Source organism: Artibeus jamaicensis, unplaced genomic scaffold (assembly GCF_021234435.1).
Source record: "Artibeus jamaicensis isolate MK-2021 breed Jamaican fruit bat unplaced genomic scaffold, CSHL_Jam_final scaffold_474, whole genome shotgun sequence".
NCBI lineage: Eukaryota > Metazoa > Chordata > Mammalia > Chiroptera > Phyllostomidae > Artibeus > Artibeus jamaicensis.
Genome location: NW_026522046.1, coordinates 49,655,016 through 49,679,185, shown reverse-complemented (window position 1 = coordinate 49,679,185; position 24,170 = coordinate 49,655,016). Strand labels below are relative to the sequence as shown.

The 24,170-nt window shown below is 60.1% G+C and overlaps 1 protein-coding gene across 1 annotated transcript; it reads right to left on the bottom strand.

The window, feature by feature from the left end:
• Nucleotides 1-20,499: 20,499 nt before the first annotated feature.
• Nucleotides 20,500-21,115, bottom strand: LOC119060961 (keratin-associated protein 27-1). Its single transcript, XM_037161314.2, has one exon. The coding sequence runs from the start codon at nt 21,094-21,096 to the stop codon at nt 20,500-20,502; it is 597 nt and encodes a 198-aa protein (XP_037017209.2). The 5' UTR covers nt 21,097-21,115.
• Between the last annotated feature and the right edge of the window lie 3,055 nt (nt 21,116-24,170).

The window sequence follows — 24,170 nt, the reverse complement described above, 5'->3', positions numbered from 1 at the left end:
AGGAGGAGCTGGTCCCTCACGGCTCACCGAAGGGGAGTCACGGAACTCGTCCCACTGTTTTCCGAACGCTCAAGATCCTGCCGGGTGGCCACAGGAGGTCAAAGAAAGCCGGACTTCCCAGTAAAGGCCCTTGAAGAAGATACGGAGGCCGCCTCCCAGCCTTCTAGGTCCCCACGAGACCGCATCCTCCGTGCCCCCACCGCAGAGTCGCGCTCTAGCGCCCCTGCCGCCGGCCGTTCCGTGGGCAGCTGCCGCCGCCCCGGGGTGCAGTCCACACCCACAGCAGTTAAGTGGTGAGCAGAGAGTGAACACGGGCCCCGAATTTCGCGGCGGCGGCCTCACTGCGTGTACGTTGTTGGCTTCCCAAATCCAAGTGTTTCAGGGGCTGAAGGGCAGCGGAGCGAAGTAAGAAAACTGGGAAACAAGTGACAAAGACAAAGTCTCGTTGAAAAGGAGCAGCAGACGCAGGCGGAGAGACGGGACGTGAGCCGCGGGCACCTTTCGGGAGACCGGGGTGCGAAGGGAGCGAGAGGCGGTCGGTGGGGGGCTGCGTGGGGCTGCCGGGACCCGGCCTCCGGAGCGAGGCGGGACCCTCCGTGTGAGCCCCCCGGAGCGTGTTCGTCCGTGTGCAGCCTCGGGCCCCTTTCGTCCCGGGACTCGGCACCTGCTCGTGTGAAACCGGAGCTACGAGTGCAGCTCGCAGCCGTGGTGAGGACGGAGGGAGGTGATAAAGGGGAGAGTGAAGGGGGCACATCTCCAGCTTCAGGGGGCCCCTGGGCACGTCGCTCGTCCTCTTCCAGTTTCTCCATCTGTGAGAACGGGGAGAGCGATGGTTTTCGTGGGCGTGTTTGCTGATTATGGGGGGGACGCGGTGGCAGGAGGGGGGTGACCGCGCGGGAGATGAGGAGCGGCTTGTAGCAGGAGTGGGTTCCGGCTGAGCACTGGCGAAAGCCAAAGTGGCGACCCGTGCACCTGTGGGAGAGAAGCGAGTTCTGCCCAACAGTGACGGTCCCCATGTGAGGGTCCCCGAGGGGTCAGGGGTGGGCTTCACTCAGAGGGGAAGCACAGCCCTGCGTCCCCTTGCTGGGAACGTGTGACCCTGCGTGGCTAACCCATCCGGCCCGGACAGTGCGTGTGCGGTGTGAGAGCCGTGTGAGCTCCTGATGTGTCCCAGCCGCGCGTGGCTGCGAGAAGACGCCCACTCTGACCAGGGACCTGCACGGCCCCTCATGAGTGCGAGGACCCCGGGTCCCCCCGTCATGTGACATGCTCAGGGACGGCCCGGGAAGTATTTTGTGTTGCTTGCTCTTTTCAGACAATATTTGTCTTTTTTTTCTGTAAATGCATTTGCTTTAGCCCTGGCTGGGTAGTTCCATTGGTCGGGCATCGTCCTGATACGCCAAGTTTGTGTGTTTGATCCCCAACCCGGGCACATACAAGAGTCAGTCAACGAATGCATCAAAAAGCGGAACACGTCGAGGTCCCCTCCCCCTCCCGCCCTCCCTTCCTCTCTCTTTCTCTCTAAAATCAACTTAAAAAATTTTTTAAATCATATTTTTGGTTGAGCAAAACTAAAAAGCATTTACCTCATGGGAAATAATAAAAAACAGAAACATACTATTTTCTAAATTACTGGAAACAAGTTTATTTAGAGAAAACCTCGAAAACCTATCTTCGTTCGTAAGAGAACATGTCGATGACGTGGAAATCAGTGAGCCTGGTGGGAGGAACGTTCTAGTGAATAAAGCAACGATGAGAATCACTTGGAATTTGATCGAGTAAAAGACCACAGGTTGGAGGAGTAGCTGAACTAAATGCACAGATCTACTGGGGTGAGAACGACCTGTCAGCCTGCAGGTGGCCCCTCTGTGCCCAGCTCTCTCGCACAGAGACCCTGGGGTGACCACTCGGCACGGCCTTCTCCCGAGAGGAGACGGCTCGGCCCCAAGGGGAGAACGGCTCCGACGGTAGGGAGTTCCGTGTTGCAGCCCGAGGCTGCGATTTACCTGTGTGCTGAGCATTTTTATGTTCCCACAGACGTTCGTCAGCTCTGTTCTGGGCCACAGTCAGGCCACTTGAAGACGGTCTGATGCTTCCCGGCTGCGCTTGTAGGCACCGTGGGTGCTGCTGAAGGTGCGTTCAGCCCAGGGTGACTTCGGCTCCCGCACCCAGAGAGACACCCGCATCCTGCGTCTCCCCCCAGTTTTCCGCTGTGCCCGGTGCGACCTTAGCGAGCCCAGCCCTCCGCGTGCTCCTCCCGGGGGCCCCTTCCTGGCCATCTCACGAGCGGCTCTGACCCGTGAGGTCCTCTGGTGGCTTTGGTGGCTCTCTGCCCATCTCTGGGCTCCCTGTCGGAGGTGCTCTCTCCTCCCTCTCCCTCCCCCTCAGGACCAAAGTCGCCTCTGCCCACTGTCCCACGTCCGGGACACCCACGTTTCAAAGGGTTAACCTATCGCAGTCGTGCTCTGGGTGGAAGAGTGGACCCTGCCCCTGGGACCCGTCCTGGCTCCCCGGGAAGTCCCCCCTCTCGTCTGAAGCCCCGTTTTCACGAAGGCAGAAACCCGATGTGTAAGGAAAATTGAGTCAGTTCTTTTGCATACAGTTGTTAAATGTGGACCTCCCGTCTGTGGTCTATGATGGTGCCGTTTCCCTGTAACACAAAGATCTTGTTCCTGCCAGACAGTCACTGTTGCTGTTTCACTTTAGTTTTCCCACACATGACTATTTCACGCATAAAAAACAATTTCCCAGAATAATGTCGGCTCCACTTTAGGCCAATCAAGCCCCTTCGACTTTCATCAGTGGGGTACATATGTACGTATCTTCCCCACAAGTGGTTTCTTTGTTATTTTTTCCTCCTAGTGAAATAAGTAACAGCACTTCCCGGGGAGTCCGGAAGACGGGCAGGCTCTTAAAGGGGCGGGACCCCTCGACGAGCAAACCCGGCTCCCGTCGACGCGGCCCAGACTGGAGTTGCCGCGGCGGAACTCCGCCCGCGCGTCCCGTGCTGGTCTGCGCTGAGAGGGTCCCTCTTCTTTCCCGTGAAGGTTCCTGCTCATGTGTCAGGCGTGGTTCCTACGGAGCCTCAGGACATGCTATTAAACAGTGGCGAAGCGGGTGTAAGTTTACCTGTAAAAAGACCTTGCCGCGTCTCACCGCAGCAATGCCGTCCGTCCTGAGACCAAATGCCCAGGGCGTCCGCAAGGCCAGGAGCTGACGTGCTCAGTGGGCCGGCGGGGCCACACTCGGGCCCTCGCAGGAAATGCCCGCGCTGAAACCGGGGGCGCCCTGCAGCCAGGGAGGGAGGTGTGCTCGGGCACAAAAGCAAACTAAACTGTGAGGACGGGGTGTCACAGAGCTGGGGACCTGCCGAGAGAGCTCCTCATGGCCAACCTGCAGCAATCAGAGCCGCACAATAGGCGACATGGTATCGGTTTTTACCCTAGAGGGTAGAATTCCCATCACAGTTCGTGCTGATAGAAGCCAGGGACTGTGGGCAGAAGGAGTGAGGGGAACAGACCAGCCTCCTATGGGAAGCAGTGCAGAGAAAACCTGTAGCTGCCGCCCTTAGAGAAGTGGGGGTCCCTCCCCGAGGAGCGGTGGCGCCCCACGGCCTCCCTTCTGGGTTCTGGGTGCACGGCACGGCCAGGAGCGAGTGCTGACAGAGGAAAACCCTGCCAGCATGACCTCAGCCAGGGGTCAAGGTCAACGTCCACGGTGAGGCCTGTCAATCACTTGTGTTCTTGATACCGAGCTTGACCTCAGTGGTGCTTCTCCGGAAAACCCACAGGCCCAGTCTGATCCTGAGAAGGACCTCAGGCCAGTGGAAGTGGAGGACAGCGTCCAGCTGGGCAGCGCTCCTCGGAGCCCTCGAGGGTGGGCAGGGACCCCGAGGGTGGCCGCACCGCAGTGGAGGGCACCTCCAGGCATCTCCGTCCTGGGGGCGGGACGGCGGGAGCAGGTGCTGTCCTCTCTGGGGCTGCAGGCGCGGGTCAGGTTGGTTACGGAGGTTGCTCAAAGGAGGCTGCCTTCCGGGGTGGGGGGGCCCTGGCAGCTCCCGCACACACCCCCGGCCCTGCTGAGATTCTCCCACCGGCCGCGCTCCACTAACAGCTGCCACGGTGCTGACGGCCTCCGGTCCCCTCGTGAGTGTCACTGGGACTTTCCAAACTCTCTGTCCCGTGGGCACGCCCTCGTTCCTCCCTCTGTCCAGCAAAGAGCCCAGTGTCCCCGTGGGGACGGGGCCTGTGAGGGACGGGGCGCAGGAGCGGGGGCAGAGCAGGAAGTGTTTCTGGACACGCACGGCAGGAGCCACGCCCCGGAGAACGGGCGAGGGGCTCACAAGCCGGAACGACTCCCCATCCTTGAAATTGCATGATTCTGCTCGTCTGCACGGTGTGCTGGGGTGTAGGAAGTGATGTCTTCGAGGTAAGATAATGCGTTCAGGTTAAGTCCACATGCAAATGTCCCCACAAAAAATGCTGAGATGTGAGATTCCAATGTGTCGGATTACTGGCTCCCTGCGGTAAAGTGGTCTCCAGAATCCCGAGATTTCTTTCAAGCATCACCACCGATCTCCATGGCGACGCGTGAGCGCAGCAGGTCCTGTCGGGAGGCGGCCCTCTTCCCTGGAAACCTCTCTGCTCCCTCCTGTTCTGTTTATTAGTTCATGAAAAGCCCCAATTCACTCAGTCGTGATACATTTTAAAGACTTTGATGCGTGTTTCCAAGTCTACACTCCTAACACCGCACAGGTATCCGAGTGCCATGTTCTCAGTGCCCTTGGTGTTGGTGCCGTGACTTCCAAAGTGTTTGCTAATTCGATGTGGAGGATGGTGTCTTATTATCGCCCTCCTGTGCATTTTAAGGAGGTTTCGAGTTTGCATGTTTTTATTGATTGTTAGCTTCCGGGGTGTGGATCTTGAGAGTCAATTTTAACATCATTTATTAAACATATTTCATCAAAAGAGACTCTTCTAAGAAGAGATGAGCTTCTAGAAAGAGTAGCTGAGGTCGACTTCGCCGCCAAACTTCGAGAGTCAGGGCGGGTATTTAGGGGGAGAGCGGCCCCCCGGCCTGTCACTCGGACACTCACATTCGGGGAGGTGTCTGGACCACCAGCCTGGTGTGCCTTGCAGACGCCTCTGCCAACCCGATGGGAAAAGGCCCCGCGGCCACCGGTTCTGTGGGTCCCGGATCAACTCTGCCTACAGGACACGCTGACGGGCAGGCTGCGGAGTTCCTGACCAGAGAAACTTCCATGTAACCGTTCCTGTGAATGTGATCCTCTCCATGGAGTGTCCCTCCCCACCCCCACAGGACGGCTTCGACAGCGGGGGCGTCGGTCGTAGCGGACTGGCCGGGTCACAGCTTCGCGGGTGCTCTGCCTGCAGGCGCCAGGGCAGCCGCGAGGACCTACAGCGCCCGTTTGGAGGTGACGGTTCAGGGGTCCACGCGAACCGTGGTCTGTGCCCGGAAGGGCACCCAGCGTATAACGACTCCTGAGTATTTGCTGAACAAAAGCCGCTGAACGAATGCCTCTGGGGACCCCCGTTTGAAACACGGGCGTTAAGTTGTGCTTTCTCTGGTGAGGTTTCAGACTCCCACCCCCCCGCAGGCTTTTCCTCCTTCCCTTTCGGTCCCTCCTCCTCCTCCGTCATCTTCTTTCGGGCCCCGCAGGGTCTCATCCCCACGGTGAACGAGCGGACGCAGAACCGGTCTCTCTGCAGCAAGCACAGTGTCCGGTCTGCCCCCACATGCGCGGTCTCTCCAGCCCGCGTGCGTCGGGAGGGCTCTGCTGTCACTGGATGCATTCGGGCTGTGTGGCCGATGCGCCCTGCAGGCCCTCGTCACCTCCGCAGGCGCGGCTCAGGCTCACGCGACCGGAGCGGACCTGCCTCCGCCACGAGGAGTTTCGTACGGAAGGTGGAAAGATCTCTCCTGTCCCTCAGTGGGGGGCCCAGGCTGGTGGGCAGGGCTGCCGCCGGCTCGGACGGCGATACTCCAGGTGCTGCGTGTGTGTGGGGTGCGCGGTGTGACCGCCCGCATCCTCCCTGGCGCCCTGTGTGGTTGGACCAGACAGCGGGCGGTCTGTGCCCAGGGCCGCGGGCGGTCTGCACTCGCACGTGGACTGAGGGGGACGCAGAGGCAGAGACGGGAGAACGTGCTTTCGTAACTCGCCTCGGAAACCATCCACCTTAGGAGGCGAGATGAAGCTCAGTCTGTCCTCAGTCTGCGTCAGGCAGGTGGGGGACCAGAGGATTCGGTCCGATCTGGGACTCTGGGACAACGCTTCACGATCGGTGTCACAAGGCAAGGACGATGTGTCGTTAGAGCTCGTGGTCTGACACCAGGGAGTCAGATCTGGGGACACCGACCTTGCAGAGGACTGCGCAGAGGGTTCATGGCCGTCAGCACGCGGCGCTTGCATATTAATAGAAAGGAAGACGATATCAGCTGACTTGTCCCCTGGAATTAAGTGACTTGAATAAACGAATTTTTTCTTGTGACCATTATGTAGGTTATCAGAGGATCGTGGGCTCTGAGAAAACTTGTAAATAAATGCCGGAGCAGCAGTTTACAGTTTGCATGGTCTGGGCTGAATCAAAAACAATTACAGCTGCCTCACCGGATATTAAGATAATTGAATTAATTACATGAGAAGCACGGCACAGAGCTGGCAACACGTAATTACCGTGTGTGGGCCGACGTTCGACTACGAGCAGGTCCGGTCTAGTCCTGCGACGGCAGACACAGAGTTCCCCGTAAATTCCAGCCCCGAGAATTCTGAACTAGGCGGAGGGACCGCTCCTGTCTGGCCGACCTGGGCAGACACCCAGCTGCCGGAATGTCTCCGCGCCCGCCCTGAGCCTGCACACCCGCGTCCGAGCCGCCCAGACCCAGGTCACTCCCGTGCGCATCAGCAGACAGTCCCGGCGAACCCGCCACACACTCCCGCAGAGGCTGCCTTCAGAGAGCCCCGGGTCTGGAGGGACGTTCAGGGATTGCCAGTCACACGGGAGAAAGTCAGCATGACATTGCTGTGAAGGGGACAACGATGGGACAGAGAGGACATCCCGATGTAGACACACATCACAGACACAGGTCCTTCACCTGTGGGAGGAGGGGGCGCCGAATGTGGTGCAGGAGGAAGAGGAGGGTCTGTTAGCAGGCGAGGCTGGTTCAGCAGGTGACGTTGTGACGTGTGACACACAGAGACAGGCACATATGACACCCACAGCACAGAGGGGTGGGCACACACGGACACAGGCACACGCATCTGTGCGCGCACACAGACGCAGGGAGACATGGCACACGCACACGCACCCATTCTACAGACATGGTACATTGTTAAAGGTAAAGCCAATAAAGGTCCTGGAGCCGATGTATCGTATCTTAATCAATTTGGAGAAAACAAAGAGTTTTTTTAAAAGGACGAAAATGTACAACCCATAACATTGGACTACCTTGAAATAAGGAACTTTTGATGTAAAGACACCGTTAAGGAAGTGAAAAGGCAGGCAGTGATCTGGAGGAAGACACTAAAAACCCAGCAAAGGGCTAAAGGACAGACCACGACCACATGAAGGACTCGTTCTGTTCTGAAAGCGGACACACGACCTGAGAACAGGAGCAAGGACGTGGATGGTCACTTCACAGAAGCTGTATTTAAGTGGCCAAAAGCATTTTTAAAATGTTCTAAATCTGATGAGTCACTAGGGAAACTCAAAATAAAACCAATTTGTTATAATTACTTGCTCCCGATTCATGGCTGAAATTAAAAAGCCCGACCGTGGCGAATACTGGCCCCGACTGCGTGTGTCCAGTGCTCCGAGAGCAGACGCCGACGTCCAGGCCCTCGGGCATCGCTGCGTCCCCGCGGGGGGCTGAGGCTCAGCCCGCTCACCCCGCTCACCCCACGCAATCTACCAGTTCCACGCCTCCATCCGTTTCCTCTCGGAAACATCTTCGTCTGTGCATTAAAAGACAGGCAGAAAAATAAGAGCATTTTATACATTGTTTCCAAAAGGTGCAACCTGGGAACAGCCCGTACTGCTCACCAACAGCACAAGATCGATGCTGTGGCTGCTTTAGAGCCTCAGGCTTCACGCGTCCAGGAAGCGGACAGATTGCAAGTGTGCCGGACACATGTCACGCAGTCCCAGCCGCTCTGTGGGGACAGTTCTGAGACACGCTTCGTTCAGTGAGGGTGTCCCTGTGCAAACAACAGAGGGCACTTCCAGGCACCGAGGTCGTCTCCGCACCGCAGGGCCGGGCGGCGCCACCCACAGCTCCGGGCCTCGGGCCTGCGCCCCACGGCGCCGCACAAGCAACACGCGGTTAAATCACCCGCCACGAGAGAACGGGGTGCACGGAGGCTGGGTGAGGCCGCGCGGGCAGGGCGGGCCCGGGTCCCACGGTGGCCGTTGTTGTGAGTAGGAAGTGCACGCGCATGATGGGAAGTATGGCTTGTGTGCAAATGAGTGTGACTGTTCCACTGCAGCTAAGATCTCACGTAACATTATTGTTAAAACAAACGGCCCACTAAGATCGGCCCTAGGAATACGTCTGAGTTAGAGGATCACGGGAGGGAAGGTTCTGGAAAGGAAGGCCGCAGCTGCCACGAGTTCCCAGCACCCAGGAGAGGCAGGAGAGAAGGCTGGGGGCCTGCATGTCCTCCCAGCGGTGGCAGTGACAACCAGAGGGACCACTTAGCCTCAGTACCGGAGGTCAGAGCAAAGGTGGGCTCTCAGCGCCCGAGATCAGCGTGACCTGGGGGGGTGCAGCCCTGGCACCACTTTTTCCGAAGGCTGAGGCAGCTTCTAGACGTTTCTATTCCCCAAAAATGTGAGCCTCCGTGCTGGCAGTCAGTGGTGCTTTGGTTGGTGAAGTATGTACCCCTGCAGTTGTATGGGGAGTGAGGGAAAGATGCATCTCTGATGCACACGTGTCCCCTAGAACGTGACTCCTGGGAGGCGCTGGGACAGCAGGGTTGCCCGTCCACCTCCGTGGCCCGAGCGCCCGGCCAAGGGGGCTCTGGGACCTAGTGGGCAGGTGACAACAGTTTTGCTGAATAAACTGACAGTTTCATAAATTAAGCTGGACCGTATTTTTGAAAGAATGGTTCTTCAAAATAGATACATGTGAAATACACCCTGGTTTCGATGGTGACACACCCGAAGGTGGGTGCTCGTGGGAAGCTGCACATTTGAGGAGCTGTGTGTAATAAGTTGGGGCTTTAGGACGTCTGCTTTTGGGGCGCAGACGAGGGGTGACGGCAGAGAGCTGGAAGGGAGGGGGGAGACAAGGGCGGGAACCCGAGGATGCTGGGGGGGTCCGCACTTCTAGTCCAGGGAGGGAGGCCGCCCCGGGTGCAGGCAGAAGCAGAACACGGCCCAGCCGGCAGCTGGAAAGGCCAGGCTGGTGGACGTCCACCAGAAGAGGGCGGTGGGATCGCTCCCCGTCTGTTCAGAATAATCCCAGCAGGGCTTTGGGATCTCGAGCGGGGGGTCGGGGGTCCAGAAAGCAGCTCCACAGACAGACCCGCTCTTCCCAGGGGTGAGGACGGGGGTCCGAGGGTCCCACGGCCCAGTATTTATCTCGCAAGCATTAAGGTTGCTCATTTCTGTATTTAAATGAATCCACGGAAGACCAACTGGAAAACCAGATTCTCGTTCTGACTTCACCTCATTGTTGCGACAGAAGCCAAACGAATGCTCCCCACGCCCGAGGGACAATGAACAGCCTTGTAACCCAAACTGTTGTGGGTCGCGGAGGGACAGGAAGGACGGAAGTGCGGGGCAGCAGCAGGTGTCAGACCGGACACGTGAAGCGCGGCCACCTGCGGTCACCACTGGGAGAGGAGCAGGAGTCCTCGGGTGGTCACTGGCCGGGGCAGGGAAGCTACTGGCCCCCGCTGCAGAGCAAGGTGAACAACAAGGGGGGACACCCAGCGAAGAGAGGACACAGGTATCAGGGGCTGCTGGACACAGGTCTGTGTGGTGGGGGACCCCGGGGCATCCAAGCCAAGGGGCGGCCCCGTAATGGAGGGGGCACAGGGGTCAGCCGCTGCTGGACCCTGGACGGCAGGAGCTGGAGACGAGGAAGTGTCAGAGAGAAAACTGACTCCGGGCAGGTCTGGGTCCTGGGCTCGCGGTAGACGGGCAGCCAGAGGTGTCAGAGTTGCGGGGCTCTCGGCTGGGGGCTGGCAGCTGGTGGGTGTGCCGCCGGCCTCTCGGCAGCTGTCCCTGAGCCAGGCAGGGTCCGGACAGGGGCTGGGCAGGCGATGGGCACCCCCACAGCTCCCCTGCGTGGAGCAGGGGGGCGTGGGCGGGAAGAGCCCAGTGGGGATTCCTGAGGGGTCAGAGCAGCGGCTCTGAGCAGGTGTGGCCCCCCTGGGAGGGGGCGGTCTCGGCCGCCCGGTCCTCCCTTTGGGCCTGACCCCTTGCCCACCCCCGGGCGGCAGAGGCGCCTCCCTGCTGTGTGGGGCCGCGTCCGAGCTCTTCCAGAGGAAGTGGGTGACCCTCCCCTGGTGCGTCTCCCTCTCTAGCCGGGCAGGAGGGAGTTTCCCAGGCTCCGCCCTCTCGGGGAGGGTGGGCACGGACCCCGCTCCCGGAACCCCTCCCCTGGCTCTGTCTGTAGAGCCTGTAGTGACCGTCTTTGAAACACCAGCAAATTATTTCTTTGAGGAGAAATTCCGTTCTTTTGGGAAATTGCCCAAAGTAAGAAATTGGAAAGCTAGTGTGGTGTCAAAGTGTAATATGAAAAAGTTTAGTGTGTCCGCATGCACGCTTGGCTGTATTTTGGAATCCTGGGTGACCGTGACTCCCGCCAGGGTGCCCTCTCTTTAAAAAGCCACGACTTTTAAAAGTCCTGTCGGTCTGAGCTGAGGGGGAGCTGGCTCGTGTCTGACGCGTGCGCTGGATGCAGGCAGGTAAGTTGCAGTGATGGATCCTCCAGAAGGAGAGCGAAGCGACAGAACCGTGCACGGGGAGCGGAACCTGGTGTTTTGTACAGATGCAGGCGACGTGTGCACGGCCGCCCGTGTCCCGGCTGACCGCTGACGCGCTGGGTGAAAACAGGGAGACGTGACGACCAGGACACGGGCGGGCTTGACCTTGGTCCTGGGGTCGTTTCCGCACGGACTCCCGGGGCCGCAGCGCCAGGGGGACAGAGCTTTTCTCCGCACGGACGCTGACGGCTGTTTGGGAGCCTGGTTTCAGGGCCAGTTCACTTTGAGATGGTGTCTGACTGTGCTCAGCCCGACCACCCACTGTGTTTTCACCTGCAGCAGCTCCAGCCGCTGTTTTAAGGATCTGAATTTTAAGGATCTGAATTTACGGTTTTCTTCAGCCGAAAATCCACTGTCATCCCTAACACTTTCTTCTCTGTTTACACTCACTGGACCCCCCCATGTCACCGGGTCCCCCGCTGTCCTGAGGCAGATGCTCTGACGCAGGTTGGCTTCTCCACGCCCCGCCCCCCGCCCCGAGGGCTGTTTCACTACCTGGGAGAGAGCCCATCACGCAGGGGTGGGGACGATCTCCGGACTTCGGGTTGGAGCACGTGACCCTTGGTGTTGGTGGAGGTCTGCACCCCGCACTCCCTCCCGTCTGGTGCTCCGTGCGCCCGCCGGAGCCCTGTCCCATGGCACGCACAGCCACGCGCCCCCTGGGGCTCCCCACTCTGAGCCTGTGGGCGCTGCTCTTCCCGATATTGGCTCGGCTCTGGTGCGGGTGGTGCTGAGTTTGAACTGCCTGGGTGTGTTGTTCATGGGGGCGGGGCCCCCAGAGCCATCAGGAGGGGAGGTGGGGGGTCGGAGGGCCCAGCGCTTGTTTCCTTCCCCTCTGGCAGCTCCCGCAGGCGGGCACGGTGGGTGAGGTCGCAGTGCTGACGGGCAGGCGTGTTGTGGGATTTCCCGTGTTTACAGGAGGGAAGTCCAGGTGGGGATGGTTTGGTCACTGAGATGAAGGGGGCATTCGAACAAAGGGGGATCGGGCATCTGAATGGTTGTCGGGGTGCTCGGCCCCCATAATGTGATGCGGACGTTACACAAACACGGGGGGGTGCGCAGCTGTGGGCACGTGAACCGCGGAGCCCACTCCTGTGCGGTTGTGCGTTGGCCACTGCGTTACTTCCCCCACGAACCCAGGTGAGCGACGCGCGTTTGCCCGCCTGCGAACAGCGGCACCGTCCTCCCCGGCCCTGCGACCCGGGCAGCTTGCAGACCCGCCCGGCCCCAGGCACCGTCCTGCTGCTTCACGGAAAAACGGGACGAGCGTAACCTCGGCCTGCCAGCCTCCTTTTAGAGCTCGTTCAGGTGGAAATCAAGCCAGCGCACCCCGCAGGGCACTGCACCCGCACCGCTCACGGCCTCGCACGGCTTCCTTCACCCACCCCTCGGGCACCAGCTCACTCCCACGCCTTCAGAGCGCCCCTCGGGACTCATCTTCCCCCGTGTGGGAAGGTGACCCTGCAGAAACACCCCTGGGATCTCAGGAAACGAAGTGCCCCAGAGGTCAGTTGTGCCTCCCGGGACCAGGCGTGGGGCCTGGTGCTGCTGGTAGTGACCGTCTCGAAGAGGGGAGAGTTCTCTCGGCGCCCCATCTGCACAGAGCATCATGACGGGTGTGGGCAGGTCCCGAGAAGCTGTCGGTCTCCGCCTCCAGGCACGTCCAGCTGTGTGGACAGCAGAGGGCGGGCGCGCGGCCCGGGCTCTCTGCCCTCGGTGGGCAGCTCTCATGGAAAACGGTAAATGCCATTCATCAGCTTCACTCGAATGTTGGCATTTGGTATGAACTTTGATGGGGAGAAGAAAATGTCGAGGGCTTGGGGAACGATCAAAGACTCAGACTGGGAAAAGGCAGAAAAATGTCAGCACAGTGCTCCCTGCAGAGGCTTCTTAGGAGCTGTGGTCCCCAAACTTGGGCACAGGCCGGATCTCGTTCAGGCATCAAGGCCATGCCTCACCTGTGGACACCGGAAACCGGTTTCATGAAGACGGTGCTGGGATTCGACCGCAGCTTTGTTCGGGAAGAGTGGAGATCCACTGTGACGCTTTCTCCCTCGATCCATGAAAAGTGGGGCTTCCCACCCTTCGCCGCCTCCACTCACACTCCGGACACTAAGCTGGGCTCGGCTCCTCCACGGTGAATGCGCACCTTCCCCCCCCCATCTCCACACCTGTGGCCGATGTCCTCTCTCCACTGCGAATGCTGCATGTGCGCTTTTACTCTGAATATAAGCTGCCTCCTGTGGCCCTTCCCCTCGGACATGTCCGCAAGCCCCTCTGCCCACAGCCGGGCGCCCAGACACCCGGTCAGCCCCGAGCTGCTGCCCCGCAGGGTCTCCTCGGTCTCTGCGTTGGCGGTCCCCGTCTGGTGTCACAGCACCTCTTCCTCCCTCGCTCCTTTGCAGGAACGCGGAGGTCGTCCGAGCCACAGTGCCGGTGACATGCACCCCTCCTCTCCAAATCCTCTCCCTCCAGCCTAAACCCCTCCAGCCTCAGGTGAGCGTGACCATCGTTACTTAGATCACACACACACACACACACGTGTGTGCGCTCCTTAGCGTCGCGAACATTCGGCGTGTGGCTTAGTTCCGACCGTGCTCCAGAGCCCGTATCAGCGATTATTTACTGCGTCCCACCCACGGTTCTCCACGGGCTGCCTCCTCCCCGCATCTGTTTCAGGGGGTGTGATCGATTGTCACTCTCCATCCAAGCGCGGAAACCTGACTAATTCTTAATAAATATTTACTGGCTAACCTCAGAGCTCTCCCAAAATATACCTTAGGTTTCCTTTATCAAATAAAAGTTGACCTTTACTGAGTCAAGCCAAGAGCCTCTCTTTGGTACTTTCCTCACCACCGTCCATCTTCGCCAGCAGAGCCAGCCTTCCCGGAACATGAAAGGACGCTGGGCAGAGGAGGCTGGGGGGGGACGCTCTTCGTCCAGTGCGCCCCCCGCCCCTTCGGCGACCCCTGATTAATATGTATCTCGGCCGGGCCTCCAGAGGACAGCCAATTATCTGGAGTCAGTCATTGGCCGCCGTCGGCATAATGAGGTGCCCTAAACTGAGCGCATCCTGCAGGGTGTCATCAGGAAAATCACAAAGTTGAAAGCAACGGGGAGAATCAAACAGCCCGTGATTAGCCGTGTAGATGCAGGGCTGGGGGGCGGCCATCGGGCGTCCGTCTGCTTTCCACGGAGATTCTACTGTGAGACGCCTCGGTGTGCTCATGCATGTGGTTCAGACGTGATTTTTGCAGAATTCGCTCCACCCTGCTCACTTCGTTCACACACAGGAACTCTCCCCAGACGCCGTCAGAAACCGGTCTGGCATTAGTCAGCACGCCCTTTCGGCTGTGTGGAGATGGAGACGGTGCGGGTGGGGTGTCCCTCCCACTGTCCCTAGGTGAGTCCTCGAATTACGCCCCTTCCACCTGCCCCAGGCCTTTCTCAGCCTCCCCTTTGCCTCCGTATTTTATCAGCTTCATTGAGGTATGATTGACATTCAGTAAACTGAACGTATTTGAAGAGTCAAATGTGATGTTTTGACATCTGTATCTACCCCAAATCAAGTCGATATCATGTATGTCACCCCCAAACTTCCCCGCACCCCTCTCTACCTCCCCCCTCCCCTTCCCTCCGCCCCAGGCAGCCTCTGGTTTTCCGCCACCTTGGACCTTTGGCCTGTCCCCACATTTTATCGATTTAGGTGAAATTTTACCGTGTGAACTCCTTTTCTCCCTCTTCCTCTTGCTCTACACGTTTTAGCTTCACACCAGCGGTTCACCTCTGTGCTGCTGTGTGGCCTGCCGCAGGGTCCCCTCACGCCTGTGCTGCTGGGCTGCTGGGCTGCGCGCCGTCCTTGGAAGTGACAGACACACACACCACGAACATCTGTGTGCAAGCGTCTGAAAGGACGCCAGTGCTCATGTCTCTGGAGCAAAATGATCTGATCACACGACAGGTCGGTGGTGAACTTTTCAAACTGTTTTCCAAGGTGAGGCCCCATGAGAGGGGGGGTCCATGCTCTTGGCCGCGTCCCCCGGCCCTCGGAAAGGCTGGACTTCCAAACCCGAAGCCCCTACTTTTCCACCGTGGTTTTGATTTGCTGCGGACCGAGGGTGCCCAGCACGTTCCTGCGTCTTTTCCTCCCGTGTATCGTTTTAGTGAAGAAATGGCTCAAGGTTTTGTTCACTTTGGAATCGAGTCACCTGTTTTCTTATCGTTGAGTTGGAGCATTCTTTAAATGTTTTAAATACAACCTCCCTTGTAGGTATATGATTTACAGATATTTTCCACAGTCTGTGGGTTGTCTTTTTACTGCTGCAATAGTGAGTGTCTGAAGAGGAGACATTGTTCACGTTGAAGTGCAACTTACCACACTTTATTTAATCTACAGACTGTCGCCCAGCCTCATGTCTTACAGGGTGTGTCCCGTTTGTGACATCCAGTTTCTGAGACCTAGGTCCTTCCTCACCAGTATTCTCCGCTGCCACCCTCAGCGGTGGGCTCCCGGCTTCAGGGCTGGCGTGGCCCCAACCTGCCCAGCCTGCCTGCTGGAGGCCTCGTCCTGCTGATGGTTCAGAACTGCTCTCGGCTTCTGAGGCCACTCTTGCTGCACAGAGCGCCTGCTCGGCCTGCACACCTGCCGCCCATTCCCCCAGAATACGGGTCTCCCTCACCCCTCCTCCGCCTGCGCTCTCCCCTGTCTCCTCTCGTTCACCTCCAAGGCGCGGTGAGCAGCCCCCGCGGGTCCCTCTGCACCTGCAGCGGCAGGTCCCACCTCCTCCCTGACCTCCCTCCCCGGCAATCTTTCCAGGTGTGTTTAGCAGTAGCCCTTGGCTTCCACTAAAGCCGCTGTCCCTGACCCGCGATCTCGTGTCTCTGCCAGCACAGGGACGCCGTGGCCACCACTGGTCAGCTGGCACGTGGGCCCCGCCTCAGGCCTGTCCCGGTTCCTGTGGCTCCTTCCCACAGAGTCCTGTCTTCTGGCTGAGGTTCTGGCTCCGCCGTGTTACAGCCAACTCCATTCGTCTAAGCAGCGGCTAAATGCGCAGGCATTTCGGTACAAACGCGAGACTCACGGTGACAGTGGACAGTCATGGCAGGTGTGTGCCTTCACACAGCGGCACCGGCGGAGACCGTCAAAGCAACTAGGAGATGGACAGGGCAACACGAGGCCCCATTGGAAACGCGGCTCAGAGGCCTGCAGGGCATTTAAAAATGGCAGAAAACGGGCCCTCGCTGAGCCGTGGCTTAGCGAGGGAGCAGTGTCCAGTCGGTGGGAAAGGGCGGTGGGCAGCGGTGCCAGGCTTGCTCTTCAAAGGGCGCCTCCGCCTAAGGGGCTCACGGAGAGCCGCCCGCCCCTCCCGGCGGGGCCGGGCAGGAATATTCACGGGAGGGGCTTTGGTCAGGAATCCACAGTGAGGGGAGAGCGCTCGAAATGCCCCAAGGTGTGGGACACGGGACCAGAGGCCAGAGCTGTTGACTCTGCGGCGCGTCTGTGAGGAAGCTCGGGTCCCCCAGGGTTGGCAGTGTCTGGGACCCCCCGGGGTGTGTCCCAGGGGACATCTGGGGACAGGCAGCCGAGAGAGCCGTCCCCATCCACACGCCCAGGTTCCGAGTGCCTGGGTAGCAGCAGTAGGGAGCGGAGGGAAAGGATAGCGCAGGCAGTGTGGCCGGCGGATGCTGTCCCAGCCGGGCAGGGAGGCGCCGGGTGGGTGAGGGAGCTGGGACAGGCGTGGGGGCCGCTGCTGGCAGCTCCCTGGGGACCCCGTCATTCCCGCCAGAGCTGGTTCTGCCGCGACCGCTGACGGCTGCAGCGGGGCACAGGCCAGGCCCCCGGCAGGGAAGAGTTGTTAGATACGGTGGCAGAAACAGCCCCGAGAGAATGACAGCGTGGATGGTCACTGAACAGTTATGTGGGGACCAGATTCCAGCAAAGCACCCGCCTTCAATGCGATTTCCCCTTTGCACTTTGGCTCCTAGAAGGTTCCACTGGTGAGGGTGGCCTCCCAGGGCCGACTCCATCCCGACTCGGTTTCTGACCGCACGCCGGGGCGGCGTGATCGTGCCTCCCTCCACTGGACCCCTGCGAAGGGCGGCCGGGCTCAGGGTGGACCGGACAGTGGACATGGGTGCCGCCCTCTGCGCGCTGGGTCAGCGCAGCCGCAGCTCCTGGCCCCGAGAGGTGGCGACGGGCGGGCGGCCTGCTCTCGGGAAGTGCTGTTCCCAGACTCCTCTCACGCTCTCCCACCTTCTATTCCCATTTTCTTCGACAGTCAGTCCGGTGTCCTGCGGGGGCATCGGCTCTGGGCTGAGTGACACCGCATCACACAGTGGAAGGGAAACCAGGAGGCCCCCTGGGATCCACCTGTGAGGTTTCTCTGTGCCTGGGTCAGGGTGCCCGGCGGCCCGAGGGACGGTCCTCTGAACCCCGTTAGCGAATCAAGCCAGAGAACGTTGCACAAACACCAGGGGAGCAACCCCACCGTGCACCGAAGGCGTTCCTTTAACTCACCACGTACTTCGCCTTCCGGTGTTGACTCTGCCTGCGTCTGTGGGTTGTTACGTTGTGCGTGTGGCTCATCAAAGCCGCAGCTCAGATGTAGAATAAAGTGCGGGCGCCGTGGCCAGTAAGTAGTTAGAACAAATTAATAAGAGCTATTTTATGGCTCTTGCCACAGCACTACATCAGGGCAAAAAAACAAAGGTGTTCTTGAAATTCACTCCTCTCAGCTCCTCGGAGAAAACCCACAGCTCAGTGTCCCGCTGCCCGAGGGGCCTGGGTGGGCGGCGTCACTGGACCCTGTCTGGGCAGGAAGGGGTCCCGTCTGTGTGGACTGTTCTGCCACCCCTGCCCATGCTTCGGTGCAGGTCTGGAGAGTGTGCCCACGCCTCCGGGCCACCATCCTTACCTCCCCAGTCCTCTGCACCAGTAACACGGGGCTTCCTCGGTCTGTCTGCTAAAGGTCAAGTTTGTCACAGCGAAGCCATGACAGTGAGCGGTATCCAGGGCTGTCCCGCACAGGTGGGTACAAAGACTCCTCGAAGCTCCAAAGGGGCGCAGTGTCCTTGGGCTGCCACTGTTGTCCCGTGGCCTGGGCGTGTCTCCACTGCTCGGCGAAGGAGCCGGCCCAGAGCCGGCCATCCTCCAGGGCACACGACTAGCAAAGTGGCAGGACTTGGCCGTGAACGAGGCCCAGTCACAAGCCAGGACCCACTCTCCCCTCCCTGCGCTGAAGCGCCCACCGGGCATCTGCTCAGACACCGCACCCCGGTCCCAGCACCGAGGGACTTCAGTGCCTGAGTCCCCCCACCCCCCTCCTGGAAGGACCCTGGACTGCCTGTCGGTGGGTTGAGGGCTGTCCAACTTCTCCTGGGGGGGGGGTCCCTCAGCCCAGGAAGGACGAGTGGAGGTGGGGAAGGGTGAGCACAGGCGCCGGCAAACGGACTTCGGTCTGATGCTGTCCCTTTGTCTGCATCTCCGCCCAAGGGGGCACTTTGCCGATACCCCTGCCTTGGGCACAGGGAAGGGGAGGGACCGCCCCGGGGCAGAGGACAGGGCTGCGCTTCAGTGCAGCTGACAGGTGCCACACCTGGCAGAGCCGGCATCTGAGCCGTGTCAGGGGCCAGCTGCGCCGCGAGGGGGCCCACCTGTGTCTGCGGCCAGCTGGGACCAGACCCCGAGTGTCCACCTGCAGAAGCAGCCCGCCTGGCCTCACCTCTGTGGGCACCACGGGTCACGTCGGCGGCAGGGATGCCCTGCTCCCGGTGGCGGTGTGCTCCCTTCCTGACAGCGGGTGGGGTCACAAGGGCCCCCCACCGTTGCCCGACCAGCCTCGGCAGCCTCGCCGCACTGCCCACCACGGAAGTGCCCGGGTTCGAGGCCGGGTGGAGAGCTTAGGCTGACTCTTCCTCTGTGGAGGGGGGCCTGTGTCTGTGCCGCCTGCCCGGGGGACGGAGGACCAGCGGCAGCTTCATCCGGGACCCACCGACACTTGCCCCGGCCCCGACCGGGCACAGGGGTGTTTCCTGCGTGTTTTCCTCGCCGGAAGGCGCGACTTGCAACTTCAGAGCACAAACAGCCCATCCGGTCGGTCAGGCGGCTCGTTCTCCTGACCTGCTGCAGACGTCGGGTTCACCTGTGCATCCCCTGCTCCGCCCTTCACCCTGGGTCAGAGCCGGCGGATCCCCGGCTGGGCCCCCGGAGCCCTTCCCGTGTGACGGTCCCATGAGGTCTCAGGGGCCCGTCGCTGTCCTCTCAGCCTCGAAGCAGCCGGGGTGGGCAGCTGCTGGAGAAGCTGCTCAGAGTCAGGCAGTTGGGGTTCGGGCCCCCCACCCCGGCTAAGGGTCAGAGCCTAGAAAGCCCGAGTTTACAGCCCACGCTGTTAACCCCAGCCCCTCGCCCTGAACTGTCGCAGAGCTGGTCAGCGGCCGCCCACGGCTTCACAGGAGCCCGGCTGCTCCAGCAGAGTCGGGGCCTCCCGCTCCCCTCGACTCCGTGGCCGTCTGACCTTCCCCGCGGGCACGGCCCCTCCCTCCACACGCTCTTTGACTCTGGTTCACACACGCAGCAGTGGTAAGGGGCGTGTTCTCTTTCCTCCCTGCAAACCTTCACACCATTGTCATTGGGCGGAAAACAGAAAAGGAGGAGACGCTGTAATCCGACCCACAGGAGCACTGACCTAGAATAATAACTGTGGCAATGAACTGTGTGATTTCAAACGAATTCAGTTTATTCACTACCGGGACCATCTCCCAACTCAAAACCTACTTAAGAAATAGTGAAAAGAGGAAGATGAGTCTCTTAAATGCACCGACGACCCTGAACTTGACCTCGTCACATTCGAAGATCCTGGTTACTGAGAGGCTACGAAGGGTATGGAGGTGAAATTCGGAAATCCCACGCACTTTTCAAGCAATGGAGCCCGTGTCGTGGTCGGTCAATCAGTGTCGCACCGCGGCTGATAGACTGTGTGTGGACGGTCCTCGGACCCAGATTTAGGTGGGCCCTCCACCCGAGTTCGCAGGGCTAGGTGGGCTTCAGGTCTCCTTCAAGTCCAGTATCGTGTGGGTTTCTGACTAGCTACGTTTTATTTACATTCGCATTATCATAGCATACGAGCGAGACTCAGTGTTTCCATAGACAATGCCCAGGAAGTAGCTGAAGTGCCGGTCTCTGCTTGAACTTCTACTGACCTGTAACAAAGTGTCCCAGTGACCTCATGGCCTGTAACAAAGTGTCCCAGTGACCTCACTGACCTATAATAAACATTGCCCCCCGTGACCTAAAGTAGTTTAACAGGTTTTCCAATCTCAGCTCAGCACCGGAAAGACTCCACAGAGAAAAAAAGGTTCATTCCTTTACAAACATGTGCACAAGCATTTGTCCTTAGAGAAATCCAAATTCCCGGCTATCTCAGCAGTCGGTCCACCCACTCAGGATGTCGCCCTCTCCACGGGGCACATGCTCGCCACTCACTAGGCCGTCACCAGCCGCCGGTCACACAGCAGGGGGGCTCACCAGCGTTGGAGGAAGGCCCCGGGAGCTGCGGGCTGGGTGTGTTGGGGACCAGAGGCCCACAGGACCTGGATCCGGGGCCCTGAGGGTGGCCCTGGCTGGGTCCACAGTCCGGGGCTGGGCACTTCACAGACACGTGAGCCTGGGGCGGGCGGGGCTTTGCCCCATGGCTCCCCAGGGGGCCGCTCTCGAGGGCAAAGCCCGCCGGCTGGCTGCTTGCTGAGGCGCAGGGCTGAGACTCACACCTGAACTTGGCCGAGGATCCCCCTGATGGGCACGGGGTCCTTTCACAGGCGCTGGCCTGGGAGCCGGCCGAGTGGACAACCCCGGGGAGGCAGGCGCCTGGCACCCCACTGTCCTTCGGACGCGGCTTCGGCTCCAGGCTGGACGCTGCGCTGAGGCCACAGGGTTCCTCTGCGCTGTCCAGCAGCCAGGTCCTGCCATGGCAGCTGCTGGGCAGAAACAACCCATCGTCGAAACTCATGGGATGAGAGCTGTGCACTATGGCAGAGAGGGACGGGCCACTGTGGGGTCCCCTGAGCCAGGGGCGGTGGCTCGGGGCCATGGTGTCCAAGCCCGACGGACGTTGGCCGTGGGGACCCAGCCTGCTGGGTCTGAAGCCGGAACGCGTTGCTCGGGAGATTATATGCTCGGGACCTGGGCGTGGGCTCCTCCCCAGGGCTCCTTCCGACCTTGCGCTGGAGCTGGTCTGGAGGCAGCAGCTCCTCAGCACGCGGCTACGTAGGAAGATGACAGTTCAGGAGCGGAGAGGCCGGCCCATCCTGGGCCTTTACAGCCGCTTCCCTGGAGCCCGGAGCTGACTCACGGGGCGGGGTCCTCCCCTGCGAGTCCCAGCGCGTCACCCAAGCTAAGTGGCTTTTTCCTTAGTCACCGTGACTCTCCACGTTGGTGAGAGGACAGCAAGAAACGCACTCGGAGCAGCCAATTGAAGGTCAGCATTGGGAGCTGGCGTTTTCAGAGGGGCCGACCTGGTGCCACAGGCAGAGGCGTCCCAGAAGCGACCCCACGGAGCCGCCACTGGCTCTGGCCTCGGCCTGTCCGCCCAGCTGGGCTGACTGCATGGGGAGGCCGGCGGCGAAATTCCTCCCCGCTGTTCGCTTACTGAGAGCGGCCCCCGCCCCGCAAGCCCCCTCCCTTCATCTAACACGTCAAAGGCCACGTTTCGACGCTGCCTCTTGAAAGCTGGCCCTTCACTCAGAAGCTCTGACCTCTCCCCGAGAATCACCAGAGGGTTCGAACATTTGCTGTTATGCTCAACCTGACACCACGCACTGCGTCTCCCCTCCCAGGGCCCCTCGGAGGCCGAGAAGCTGCCTCTGAGACACGCCTGACTCAGGCCAGCTCGTTTTGTCTGCTCCTGTGGGGTGATCTGACCGCAGGGTGGTGGCCAGCTCTGACACCTGTCTCAGGAGCCGATGCACCCGGTGCAGCTCCGCCCTCACGGCACAGGACGTGCCAGCACGGTGTCCGCAGTGCTCTTCGAGACCGATGCTGCTCAGCCGTAGCCGTGGGTCAGCGGAAGCAGATTCCAAGCAGACCCCGCTGGTCCCCTTCTCTGGTCTGGAGAAAGGGGGGAACATTCAGGAGCCTTGACCAGCTCCAACACCAACGCCTCCTGGCCATGTGACCAACCGGGGACATTATATATTCCAAGGGCCACATCAGAATACAGTCAGCCCGAGAAGCCAAGTGTCCTGCCCCTTGAGTTATTCTCAATTTCGGACTGCTCCTCCCATGTGATCAAAGATCGCATCGTGCCTTTTGCTGCCCACCTAATTCCGAGGTGTGTTTGCTTGGAGGCTTCTGCTGCAGCTCCTGACCGTCCTGCTTTAAAGTATTAAGTGGACTCTCATTGCCCCAGACGAGACCCGGCCCACATTGTCCAGCAAGGCCTGTCTGCGTCCTCTCCCCGCTCCAGACCTGGCTCTTCCTCTCTGCCCAGTGCGCCCCTCCCCCACAGGCCTGGACGCAGCTCTCTGAGTGCGTGAGGCCTTTGCTGGGCTCGGCACTGCCCGTGCGCCGTCCGTCTGTCTGTCTGTCCCAGTTCTACTCCGTCCCACTGCCTCTGCCCCACGCGCTGTGCCCTGGCCAAGCAGGCGGGTGCATCTTCCTCACGCTCGTGTCCCAACACCGAGCACGGTGCCCCGCGCCTGCCTGGTGCGCGGTCAGAGCTCCGTGAACATGTTGTTGAAAGTCAGTGGGTAGAAAGTGCCGAATAAAAATGTATGTAGGTTATAGTCGAGAACATGAAGACGCGCAGCCCCGAGACACTGATGTGCCCCAGAGTGAGTTCCAGATCCCGGCCAGGGTGCAGACAAACAACCCGCTAACCGACCTTGCCCGCCTCTCGGGGCCCGTGGTGAGTAGAGAGCAAAGCTACGCAGGAAGCCTTGTGCAGCACCGTCCGTGACTGTCAACCCCTGCCAGGGCCCGGCGGACAAGGCTGAAGGCACCTGGCCGGCCCTCGTGCTGCCCCACGGGCCTCCCCACGAGCACAGAACGGGCGGACCCCAGCGCAGTCCAGACCTGGCACTGGTGAGCGGGGCCCACTGTGAGCTCCGGTGCCTCGCACGTCCTGTTTGACTGAGTGTGGATGAGTGGGCATTTCAGCACACGACTGGGTCAGCCAGCAAACACCGGCCTCGGCTGGTGCTGGATTTAGGGAGGGAGTTACCGGGCCTGTTATCGCGGAATGTGTGGTCCGGGCACCCGGCCACCGCGCAATTGCTGCCGTGAAACTACTAAAAGCTAAGTGTTGGCTTTGTCGATGCTGGAATGGTGGTAATTAGGCAGCCTACCTCCTACCTCCTGAGGCGGGGGTAGCAGCAGTCACGTGACTGCCCGCGGCCTGGAGGCTTTGCAGGTAAAAGGTGGAACAATTTCCCATCTCTGCTGGTCCTACTCCATTACTGCTGCAGTGACACCTCCCAACCACCAGAGGGCGGACTATCAACAGTTGCTGTGGCTTTATCTATAATTAAATACAATAATGGATTTATAATAAATAAGCAGTTCGATATAAGGATTCTGGAGTCACACCGCCAGGACTCTCGGCCAACTTCCACAACCACAAACTGTCACCTTAAACATGTCCCCGAAACGTCTGGGCCTTGGCTTCCTAGTTTTCAAATGAACGTGGGAAGACTCTCAGTCCGTGAGTGAGGTGGCTTCCCGCATTAGATGAGATGACTCCGTGTGTCGAAGACGGCCTGCCACCCACCCACGGAGTGACAGGCACGTAGAGGGAGCAGTCGTTTCCCCCCGGGGAAGGCCGTTCCCGCAGAGCACGGGGCTGTTCCTACGGCGACACCGTCCGGGGTGACCCTGGGCTCCGGGCAGAGGGGACGCGGCGTCCTCTTCGGTGCGAGGTGACGCCGCCTCTGCTGGAGGCCGCGTGCCCTGTCCTTCTGAGGGCCGGGTGGTACTCCTCCTGCCGTTACAGGTCTGGCGGGCCTGTTTCCGACTCTCGAGAGCTGGGCACGTCGTGACCATAAGGTCAAACGGTTTGTGTTGCTTTTATATTTGTGGCCACTCTGGGCTTGGAGTCACTTGCTCCCCTGTATTCAGGTAAAAAGATGAACAATCAGAGGGGTCACAGGCATGGGTCATGTCAGCAGT